This window comes from Sus scrofa, chromosome 15 (assembly GCF_000003025.6).
Source record: "Sus scrofa isolate TJ Tabasco breed Duroc chromosome 15, Sscrofa11.1, whole genome shotgun sequence".
NCBI lineage: Eukaryota > Metazoa > Chordata > Mammalia > Artiodactyla > Suidae > Sus > Sus scrofa.
In genome coordinates, this window is record NC_010457.5 from 120380570 (window position 1) to 120392674 (window position 12105).

General features: G+C 50.9%; 1 protein-coding gene across 4 annotated transcripts in view; it reads left to right on the top strand.

Moving 5' to 3' along the window:
- The window catches only part of PNKD (paroxysmal nonkinesigenic dyskinesia), a 66108-nt gene that overhangs the window by 35029 nt on the left and 18974 nt on the right, over positions 1 to 12105 (top strand). Inside the window, exon 1 of one of the 4 annotated variants that reach the window (XM_021076196.1) lies at positions 6355 to 6708. The exons of the other annotated variants lie outside the window; for them this stretch is intronic. Within the exon in view, the coding sequence (XP_020931855.1) occupies positions 6569 to 6708 (140 nt within the window). The 5' untranslated portion in view covers positions 6355 to 6568. Of the gene's footprint in view, positions 1 to 6354; positions 6709 to 12105 lie in introns of those variants that run through there. 4 annotated transcript variants of the gene reach the window in all.

Below are 12105 nucleotides of genomic sequence, written 5' to 3' on the forward strand. Positions count from 1 at the left end.
TTTACCAGACCCGTCAACTGTTTATAGTCTCACCATTGCATACATGTCAAATGATATTTTTGGGCAGATCTTTTGGGCAGATCTCTAAAACCGAATTCCTGAGTCAGAGAATATGATATTTTAAAATCATTGATGCATATTGAGAATTGCTTTTTAGAAAATTGTGCTGGAGCTCCCTGGTGGCTCAGCAGGTTAACGATCCTTGATTCTTTTGAGGTTGAACATTTTTCATGTATATATTAGCCATTAATCCCTTTAGTAATTGATGTGTCTTTGTGTTTTCTCATTTACTAAAAGTATTCAGTAGTTTAAGTCTTTGACAAAGGAGACAAATATTTTCCACAATTTTTTCTGGCTCTTTCTTTTGTTCATGTTGTTTCTTTCATTTATTTATTTGTCTTTTTAGGGCCATACTCTCGGCATATGGAAGTTCCCAGGCAAAGGGTTAAATCAGAGCTGCAGCTGCTGGCCTACACCACAACAGCCAGAGCAACGCCAGATCCAAGCTGCGTCTGTGACCTCTGCCGCAGCGCATGGCAACACCAGATCCTTAACCCACTGAGTGAGGCCAGGGATGGAACCTGTATCTTCATGGATACTAGTCAGATTCATTACTGCTGAGCCACAATCGGAGCCCCCATGTTGTTTCTTAACACAGAGGCTTAAATTTTTTTAAGGAGCCAGAAGAGTAATTATTTCCCATGTTACACCTTCATTTGCTTTTAGTCTGAGTTTAAGAGTAACTTACGCCTATTAAGGAAAATTAGAAAAACACTGCTATTGCTTTAAGCCCTAGAAAGCCTTCCACTATTCACAGATTGAACATGCATTTAATTTTCTTCTAGTTTTGTATGATTTAACTGTCTGTCCTTAACACTTTAATTCACCTGGAATTTATTTTGGCGTATGCTGTGCCGACACGAGTCTAAATTGCTCTTTTCAGTTAGCTAATGAGTTATCCAAGCCCCTTGCTTTCCAGGACCATTAATAATTAATCTCTCTGCTTCCCACTGTCTCCATTAGCTATTGTGTCAATAATGCTGCATAACAAGCAAATCCAAAACTGAGAGGCATACAACAAGCAGTGTGTATTTCTCTCACTTGTGCACCGGTGGGCAGGCTGAGTTTCAGCTCGTCTAGGCTGGGCTCTGCTGGACTGGGCTGGCTTCTGAGCTGTGAGTGGGGTCAGGTCACCTCCACTTGTCTTCATTCTCCTTAAGCCAGCAACTAACTACCAGAGGGATTGTTTTCATGGCAAAAGGCATGGATACAGAGACCAAGTCCGACCACAGTAGCACATTTAAGGCCTCTGCTTTACCATGTCTGCTAACATTTCACTGACCAAACCAAGTCACCAGACCAAGCCCAACGTCAGTGGTGCAGGGGAAATACATTGCACCTCCACGGAAATGGTACACAGCCACATGGTAAAGGGTGAGATTCCAGAGAGAGATGAGGAACGGGCAACCGAAATGCAATCCACCACACCCACAGAGACAGACATTCAGGAAACCAAGTTATGTTGAGATAAAGGCAGAATCTCAATAGGGAGTCAAGGTCAAGGGAAGCTTTTAAGGCAGGGAGATACTCAAGTTTGCTCATAGGGTAAGGAAAAATGGTGGCCAGGAGAAACACCGCTTGAAGACATGAGCAAGACGGGCCAAGAGCATTTCCTCTAAAAATTCATATGGGGAGTTCCTGTCGTGGCTCAGTGGTTAACCAATCCGACTAGGAACCATGAGGTTGTGGGGTTGATCCCTGGTCTCCCTCAGTGGGTTAAAGAGCCGGCATTGTAGTTCCCATTGTAGCTTAGTGGTTAATGAATCTGACTAGGAACCATGAGGTTGCAGGTTTGATCCCTGGCCTCACTCAGTGGGTTAAGGATCCTGCGTTGCTGTGAGCTGTGGTGTAGGTCTCAGACTTGGCTTGGATCCTGCCTTGCTGTGGCTGTGGTGTAGGCCGGCGGCTACAGCTCTGATTGGACCCCTAGCCTGGGAATCTCCATATGCCGTGGGTGCAGCCCTAGAAAAGGCAAAAAGACCAAAATAAAAATTAAAAAAACATAAAAATAATTTATAAATAAATAAATAAATAAATGAAAATTCGTATGTGAGCAGCAAGTTTTGCCAGGGACTGAATGGACATAGAAATTATTCCCTCTAAGAAGGCTATTGGCTGAAAGGAAAGGAATTGGAGCTAAGCCTGAGGTTGCTAATAAGAGATCTCAGCAAAGTAAACGCTCTGCCAAGGAGTTGCCACCATGGCACAGTGGATTAAGAATCCAACTATAGCAGCTCAGGTCACTGTGGAGGTGCAGGTTCCACCCCTGGCCTGGCACAGAGGGTTAAAGTGTTGCCACAGCTGTGGCTTGGATTCAGTACCTGGCCTGGGAACTTCTGTACCAGTGACCATAAGATAAAAAATTAAATAAAAGTTTTTTTTAAATAAAATAAAAATGCTCTGTCAAGCATTGGTGTTGGGGAGCCCAGTAAAGTATAACTTTTTTTCCCTCCTTTTTAGGGCCGCACCAGTGGTTGTTTCCAATGAGCCACAATGGGAACTCCAAGGTCTGACTTGTAGAGACCCTGATTCACAAGGGATGGCCATTTTCTCTGGCCCTGTGCCCAAGGCTGGAGCAGAAAATGTGGACTGTCAGGTTGGAACAGGCTGGTCTGGAGGTTGATAGGCTAAGGCTGGAGGGACAAGGGGGGTGAAGAAGCCGACGACCAGTGAGTAAGTGGTTCAAGGGACTGAACCCAAATTCTCCCTTGGAGGGAAGAAATGTGGGCAGGAGGGGCTGAAGGGCTGAAAGAAAACAAACCTTTGAGGGCCTAGAGATGGAGGAGATGTAGTGGAAATAATAAGGTCAGAGAGAAGTGCATTGGAGTTGAGATTTTCAAAGGTAGAGAAGTTCCAGGAGTTCCCTTTGTGGCTCAGTGGTTCTCAAACCCAACTAGTATCTATGAGGATGCGGGTTCGATCCCTGGCTTCGCTCAGTGGGTTAAGGATCCAGCTTTGCAATGAGCCGTGGTGTAGGTCACAGATGTGGCTCAGATCTGGTGCTGCTGTGGCTATGGCTGTGGCGTAGCCTGGCAGCTATAGCTCCAATTCAGCCCCCAGCCTGGGAACTTCCGTATGCCCTAAAAGCAAAAAAAAAAAAAAAAAAAAAAAAAAAAAAATGTTCAAGGAAATCCAGGGTATGACCATGTGAGCAGTTTGCTGGATTACACTGAAGGCCTTGGAATTGAGGTCAGGGACTGAGGCCAAAGCAGAGGTCAGAATCCTCTATGCAAAATGCAGATTCCCTGGGCCGAGGCCAGACCTACTGAGTCTGAATCTCTTGGGGGAGGAGCTCAGGATTCTGTATTTTAAAGCTCTCTGAGTGGTTCCTAGATTTCCTAAATGTGAGACCTGCTGAGCTAAATGTTGAATAAGCCACGCTTGTTGGAATTACCTGACGGCAGGAACCAGGCAGGTATCTAACTCCTCTGAGTCTGGGCTGGGTCAGTGGCTGGGTTACTGAGGAGTGGAGAGAGATTTTTAAATGAGGCGGGAGGAACAATGATCTTGACCTGGACTAGCAAAGGCAGGAGACTGAAGGTTCCCCCTGAGAAGGCAGGACAGCAGGAGGGAGGAAGGAGATGGAAGATGGAGATCATACTCAGTCAGGACAGGGCAGGATGTGAGAAGGCAGAGGATGTGGGTTTCCAATTAATCCAGGGGTCCAAAGTGTACAGCACAGTGGCTCGGAGGGCAGTCAGGCACCCAATGACGACTCCTGCGAAGGGCGATGGGCTGAGTCGGGGCCAGATTATCTTAGTCACCACTTCTGCCTTTGGCTCACTTTTCTAAACTGAACTAAAGTCTCTGGTCCGATGACCTGCCTCTTTTCTCTAACATCCAAAGAGCTCCCCCCGTCTCAGCTCCATGACTGTGTCATCCATCATCGTCATTGTCATCGTCATCATCACCATCAATATGATGGTTTCCTAAATGCCAGCCAAGCACCGGGTATCAAGCTTGAGCTAAGGTATCAAGCTTTCTCTTTATGTAAAGATAAAGGCAGGCTCCCCACCCTCAGGGAAGATCTCAGACCAAATGGCAAGGCAGGACAGACACCTAGGACAGACAGACTGAGTTGGCTGGTGGATAAAGGGCCGACTTGAGAACTCCCCAGCCCAGGAACCAGGGTGGAGGCTTGCTCTTTGTGAGGTAAGCTCTAAAACCACCACATCACAGGCCAGAACTGCATGATTGCCCCTCACATGACCCAGGTTATTAATGAGTCTTTCCTAGGAGAGCTGCAGAGATTGACTTTAGCCTCAGCAGTGCCCACCCCCCCAAGCCAAGTGTCTGCAAGCAGTGAGGTATGAACTGTGGGAGTTGGGTGAATAATGAAGCATCAGTCTGGCTGGGACAGAGATTCTCATGGGAGAGGAGGTGAAAGCAAAGCAGATTTGGGGCAGATGTTGGAAGTTTTCCAGAAGAGTCCAGGGGAGCAGAGGATGGCTTCCTAGGCCTACATGGGTCTCCCCAAACACCCGCTCTCACTCCTTATCCCCAGCCCTGTCCAGCTCTATAATAATTCATAAAATGGACCTTGGATGACTGAAATCTTGTAAATGTGTGTGTGTAGCATGAGATTAGATTTAGGATTCAGCCATCTCTGTATCTCAGCAAGTTCATGCTTGATCCTGCATTTCCTGTTTGAGATGGCAGGGACCATGCCTTAATTTCTCAATATGATGCCTGGCACAGCCTTACCTGCAGAAAGGTATATTCACAGTAACTTTCGATGAGGCTCCATACTTCTTCACTTTGCATATATAGACACGGACTCAGAGACATATAAGCTCCCCTGTCCTGGAAGGGCCTTCTGCAAACCAGCTTGCCCATCTTCTCATCCCTGTGCCTCCTCTACAGCACACACAGAGGTTTAATTCAATTCTGCCTAATTCTTGTTTATGGACAGCCCTATATGTACCAGGCACTGAGAAGAAATTGAATTATGGATAAGGAGACGGAGGGAGCAGGCCATGGTTCTGGCCCTTAAGATGTGTCCACATAAGAGAAACTCCATATCTGGAGTTCCTGATATGCTGAATGCAACCCAGGATTAGGTGTTGGGATTACAATTCGGTTTGGGGATAATTTAACCCATCTCTTGGCTTTTTGGGGGTGGGGGGCAGAGGGTTCCAAATCATTGTGCATGATGATCCTGTATCTGTATGGTTTCCACACTGGGGACTCGGTCTTTAGATCCAACAATCTAATCAAAGTACATCAGTGGGAGAGAGAAAATGGGTGGCTTGGGGTCAGATTCTATAGCCTCTCTCAGGCCACAGCACAGCCCGAAGCAAAGAAAATAAGAGCACTGCCTCACTTGCTTCCCTCCCAACCATCTCCAGTGGGAGACACAGCTCCCTTCACTGTTTGCAGGTTTCCTTCCCTCCCTGTGCTGGGCCAGGCCTGGGGATGGAGCCAGAAGGAGCCCAGCCCTAGCTCTGGTTTGCCCGAATTTGTAGATGTCACCACGCCTGTCTTTACATTTACTTCCAACCTGCTGACATTAACAACGTCTGGAACACATTCAGAAAGCGGCATGGTGGGGGTGGGGGTGGGTGCTGTGGAAATCCCATTTTTTGGAGTTGGGATCCCTTGGGGTCCTAGTCCTGCCTCTGCCACCCACTGCTGCTTAATCTTGGTGGAGTCACTCCTTCTCAGATTTTGCAACCTCTTCTTATCCTTCCAGGCATAGCTTCCATGGCACAGCTTCCATGGCACCTACTCAGAGAGGCCCTCCCCTGCCTAAACTGGCCCTATGTTGTCCATATCATTGCCCCTCTGTTTGCTTCCTTTAAAGCACCACAATTTATAATCACAGACAGGTAGGTATGTGTGGGTATATAAACACGTGTGTATATACAGATAAATACATACATAATTATAGTCTTTGTGTATCCAGTTTGTTTCTCTGCTAGATTCTAGAGTGTAGGCTCCAGGAATGCAGAGACTGTGACCCTTGCATCCTCCGAGCCTGGCACAGTGCCTGGCACAAAGGAGGACACAGAAAAGTAATTGGGTGAATGAATAAATGAATGAACGGCAGCTGACCCACGTGATCGCCCAGGTTCCTTCCAGCTGAAAAAGTTTATGAGGCTCTGGTTTCCCGCCAAGAGGACTATTCCAGGGCGTCCCAGAGCTCCCCGTTGGGCGAAGGTGGGAGGGTGTGGGGCCTAGCTTAGGACTCCCGGCCTTTGTACACGGGGATTAGCGCAGGTCAGAAGCCCGCTCCGGCCCCGCCTCCCTGCCAGCCAGCCGGGGGCGTGGCTATGCCGCCTCCTGCCCGGTGGCATTCGGGGCTTGCCAGACCAAGGGTGGCGAGTGGGTGGATTCGAACGAGAGTCAATGGCCGGGCGGGGCCAGAACGCCCCCAAGTCCCCAAGCCCGCCAGCGCAACGGGCGAGGCTCCAACCCCGCAGGTTCCCCGCTTGGGGGCCTGGGCTGAGCCGTCGCCTAGCAACGCTCCGCCCCGCCCCCCGGCCCGCCGCGGGCGCCTACCCCCGGCATGGCCTGGCTGTGGGTCACCAGCTGCGGGCTACTGCTGTTCGTCGTTGTCCTGCTCTTGAGCCCCCGCAGCTGCCGAGCGCGGCGGACCCTCCGCGGCCTGTTCATGGCGCGTAGCAGGCGGCTGCTCTTCCGAATCGGGTTCGTGCGGGGCTCCGGCGGAATGCGGGTCTCGGAAAGGCGGGCGCGCTGGGAAGGGGGACTGAGGCGGCGTGCGGGGGTAGGGCTAAGGGGGCTGGGGGATCGAGGGTCAGGGAAGAGCGATCGGAGAGACGGGCTGGAGAAGTCACTGATATGGGGGTGCTGAGACAGAGAAGAAGTTGGCGGGTGGAAAATTGGGCTGAGGAAGGAGGTTTGGAGGGGCACGCCAGGGCAGCCAGGGGAAAGGGGGCGTTGAGACGACCACGGGAGAAAAGAGCCCGATGAGGGGCTGGAGACAAGGGCTCTGGAAAAAGAGAGCAGGTGCAGGAGCCCGGGCTCCCCCACCCTCTAATTTCCTCCGGTGGACAGGTGCGGGAGAGAGCGAAGGAATGTTTCAGATCGTCTGTGTCACTTGAAACCGCCAACTCCTTCCGTGTGTCCTGTCCCTCTCCCCATCTCTCAGCTCCCCACCGCTCCATGTAAGCTCTTCTTTCCCAATTTTGTCCATCAGTCTGCCCCTTTCTTCAGAGCCCCCCCCCCCCGCCCTCGCCCCCCGCGAACCCGGCCAGTGTCAGAAGCCCCAGGCTGTGAAATCCGAGCCTAGTTCCTCAGCCTGACTGGTTGATGGTTCACTGACCTCCAATGACTTTCTCCTTTATGACCAACCCCACCCCACCCCCACCCCAATCCTCACTCCTCCTCTCCCCCTACTTCTCCTGCTCCTTGAGCCAGGCCAAGGTGGTAACTAGGTCCCTTCTGCCACGGAGACACGAAGAGGCAGGGAGGGAGCCACAAGAAGTCTCCCTATGGCCTCTAGCCTCTTCTTGCTAACCAGCAGGGCCAGGGGCCAGGACTTCAAGCCCCAGTTTAAGGACAGTGATTCTGGGCTTGAAACTGGGAGCCCTGGCTGCAGGCCAGGTTTGTGGGACGACCTAAGCCGGGAATTTCCTGAGTTTCAGAGAAGACATTATACAGCTCGCCCCTCCTCCCTCCCCACCACCCCAGATTTCCCAGAAGCTTCACCCCTAGGATACTACTCACCCTCGGTCTAAGAAATAGAGATATATGGGCCCAGTGGGGGATAAAACTGGAAAGACACTGGGGGGGGGGGTCCTTACATGCCTTTGGGAGCATTCACATCTCTAATAGCCCAAACATCAGTCGCATGCTCGATAATGCTCTAAGTCACCAGTGCTCTGCCAATAGCATTAAAATAATGAGATTAGCACGTTTGAATATCTTCACATTTGAATTTTTTTTTTTAAAGTTTCTCTTCTCAAAATTTCTGGGAATTTTATAGCTCTATTTGGGGAGGAATTTCAAAAATCTCCTTCTAACTTTCCACTTTGGTAATAATGAAGTCATACAAATGACCTGGGGAAGTGGAAAATAGAAGTTTCTGGAGTTCCCATCGTGGCTCAGTGGTTAGCGACTCCACCTAGGAGCCATGAGATTGCGGGGTCGATCCCTGGCCTTGCTCAGTGGGTTAAGGATCCAGCATTGCTGTGAGCTGTGGTGTAAATCGCAGATGTGGCTCGGATCCCGAGTTGCTGTGGCTGTGGTGTAGGCTGGTGGCTATAGCTCCGATTAGACCCTTAGCCTGGGAACCTCCATATGCTGCGGGAGTGGCCCTAGAAAAGGCAAAAAAAGACCAAAAAAAAAAAAAAAAAAAAAAAAGAAGAAGAAGAAAAGAAAAAAGAAAAATAGAAGTTTCCAAAAGGGACTGGAATCAGAAGTCCTGAGATCAAAATTCCCAAGAACGCCACCTCAGAATCCACAGGGTATTCCTAGAACTTGGGATCTGAGTGTTCCCTAATGCTCAAACTTGGAATTCTCAGAGAATAGTCTTTGGAATTCAGTATTCCTGTAGGCTTTCCTGTGGCTGGATTTCAAGGTTGCTTTGGAATCAACCCCCTAAATCTGCAGAGCAGAAGGGCGTGCCTGGCAGAATCCCAGATCCTGCCCCTCCAGGGTGTGGGAAACAATCGGTCCAGTCCCTTGGGGAGAGGCGGCTGGCTGCAGGGAGGGACTTGGCGGGGTGGAGGGGAGAGAAAGAGGGGGAAATGGGGGTGTTAAAGGAAACAGTCTGCGGGAAATGGGCAGGTGTTGCTGCTGTGAGGGTGCCTACAGGAAGGATGGAGAGGGAGGGGGACGGGATAGGGCAGGGCATGACAGGGAGGGGCCGCCTGCCTGGGCACCCTCCACCCTAGACACGGCTGAGAGGACCACAGTATCGGATTCTATGAGGTCTGGAAAGCGGACAATGGAGAGAGGATGCAGTGGCTGGGAGAGCAGTGTTTGTTGATGTTACCGCTAATAACAGTAATCACTGGTGTTTGACAATGTTCAAGAGGGCTTTCTTTTTTCAAACATAAGCACCACTGTCTCGGATGACGCTAACTGGGCACGATGGAGTCTTGAGCTGGGCTCATCGGAGGTAGACACACACACACATTTGGGACTCTGCAGGGCTTGGGAGGCCGTGTGTGTAATAGTTAAGCACATAGGAGTTCCCGTCGTGGCGCAGTGGTTAACGAATCCGACTAGGAACCATGAGGTCGCGGGTTCGGTCCCTGCCCTTGCTCAGTGGGTTAACGATCTGGCCTTGCCGTGAGCTGTGGTGTAGGTTGCAGACGCGGCTCGGATCCTGCGTTGCTGTGCCTCTGGCGTAGGCCGGTGGCTACAGCTCTGATTGGACCCCTAGCCTGGGAACCTCCATATGCCGCGAGAGCGGCCCAAGAAATAGCAACAACAACAACAACAAAAGACAAAAAGACAAAAAAAAAAAAAAAAATAGTTAAGCACATAAAATGTGGGATCAGACAAATCTGGGTTTTTTGGGTTTGTTTTTTTTTTTTAAGGCCACAATTGTGGCATATGGAAATTCCCAGGCCAGGGGTTGAATCAGATTTGCAGGTGCCAACCTATGCCACAGCCACAACAATGCCAGATCTGAGCTGCATTTGTGACCTACACCACAGCTCACGGCAATGCCCGATCCTTAACCCACTGAGCGAGGCCCCGGATCAAACCTGCACCCTCAGGGATACTAGTTGGGTTCGTTACTGCTGAGCCACAACAGGAACTCCAGACAAATCTAGCTTTGTTGCTTGGTAGCCATGTGACCTTGAACAAATAACTCAGCCTCTCTGGGCCTCAGCTGTTTGCACCTGTAGAATGGGCATGGTGATAGTGCCTACATCACAGGGCTTCTGTGTGGGTCCAGTGAAATTGTGTATATAGGTACACGGGGCCTGGCTTGCAGTAAGTGCTCAAGAAATGTCAGTCATTGCTCATTCTGTAGTGTGGGGCATGGGGAGGAGAGAGGGTACCTGGCTCTGGGCCATGGCTCCTTCTGGAGCTTTCTTACATATTTCTACTCCTGTCTTCCAAGCCTATCCTGCCCACTCACCCAGCAGAAAATCCCACATCCCTTCATTCATTCGGTGAACCCCTATCTGCCCTGGGTCGGGATTGTGGCAACAGTAATATGAGCAGAGTCTGGTGGCTGTTCTCAAGGAATGGAGGAGACGAGCAGATGAACAGGGACCCTAACTGGCTGGAGACAGGGTGTAACAGGTTCCCCAGGAGTGACAGGGGGTGCCCGAGGAGACTGAGATCTAGATCATGTGCCTCCAGCCTCATGCCTCGGTTTCCCTTTTGCCCCTTTGCCTTCGCAGCAGTAGTTGGGGAGGTTGAGCAGAAACAGGGCCCTGAGCAGAGCCTCTGTTTGCAGAGTGGGAGGATGGGTGTATGGGGAACTAGGCTGGCTCCTGCATGTGTGTGCACACGTGTGTGTGCATGCCTGCGGTGTGGGATTGTCTTGCAGAGCTGAGAAGGTGGATGGCAGCCAGCCTCTGTGGATGGACAGTCCTCGCTGACAAACCCTCCCACCCTTCTGGACAAGCCCCCTCTTCATTCCTAGGCACAGAGGATCTTTCTGGAACCTCCCGACCCAAGTAAAACCAACTATCCCAGGGCAAACCTTGCTTGGGAGTTCCTGTCGTGGTGCAGTGGAAACCAATCGGACTAGGAACCATGAGGTTGTGGGTTCCATCCCTGGTCTAGCTCAGTGGGTTAGGGATCTGGTGTTGTAGTGAGCTGTGGTGTAGGTCGCAGATGCAGCTTGGATCCCGTGTTGCTGCGGATGTGGTGTAGGCCAGCAGCTGTAGCTCCTATTCAACTTATAGCCTGGGAACCTCCATATGCCGTGGGTGTGGCCCTAAAAAGCAAAAACAAACACCTTGGTTGCTCTACTGCAGGAGGAAACCCCTTCTCCAGGGCCAGTGAGGACCGCTGGCTTGATTTCAAAGGGTGGCAAGAGTCCTGAGCTGAGGGCCCTCGAGTGAATGACCCACCTGCTCATGGCAGAATAAAGGCCACAGAGAGGCAGTGGGCTGGGCTGTGCGCAGCACAGCAGGAGGGGGGCAGGGAGGGTCCTTTTCCTTTTTGCAGGCCTTAGGACCTTGGAAAGCTGCAGCGCCAGCATCCACAGCGGCCCGCGGCTGCCTGGCTCCCAGTAGGTGCCCCTATCCCCTGGCAGGCCTTGGCCCCTCCCACACCCCCTCCAGACCTGGTGGTCCCATCTTCCCCAGGCCCTCTGCTCTTGCTCTACCCTTGTCTGGCGTCTGCTAGACCTTCCTACCTCCCTACCTTAAATGTATCTTCAATGTAGTTGCATCAGAGCTCCCCTTCAAGATACATCCAAAATCTGAGCGCTTCCTCCACCTCAACGGCTACAATCCTGGGCCAACCCATGGTCACCTTTCACCTGACCACTCCCCACAAAGTGATAGCTCCCTTTGGCCTTGGTGCCCCCAGCTACTCTCAGCACAGCAACCAGAATGCCACTGTTAAGATTTAAGTCAGAAATGTGTCACTTCTCAGAGTTCCTGTCCTGGCGCAGTAGAAACGAGTCTGACTAGCAACCATGAGGTTGTGGGTTTGATCCCTGGCCTTGCTCAGTGGATTAAGGATCTGGCGTTGCCTTGAGCTGTGGTGTAGGTCTCAGATGATGCTCAGATCCCCCGTTACTGTGGCTGTGGTGTAGGCCAGTAGCTGTAGCTCCACTTTGACCCCTAGCCTGGGAACTTCCATGTGCCGCAAGTGCCACCCTGAACAGCAAAAAAAAGGGGGAGGGGAGGATTTCGCCTTATGGGAGGCCTTCCCTACACTTTATGTAAAAACAGCAGGGCCCCTACCTTGCACTCCGTTATCCCACCCTGCTCTATTACTCTCCACAGTACCTGTCACCAGATGACATCCTGTATGTCACCTTGTCTGTTAGTTTTGGGTCTTTTCCCCCAGCCAAAATATGAGCCACATGAAGGAAGAAACTTCTTTCACTCCTGTATCCCAGCTTCCAAAACAATGCCTGGCACAGAACTGGCCCTCGTT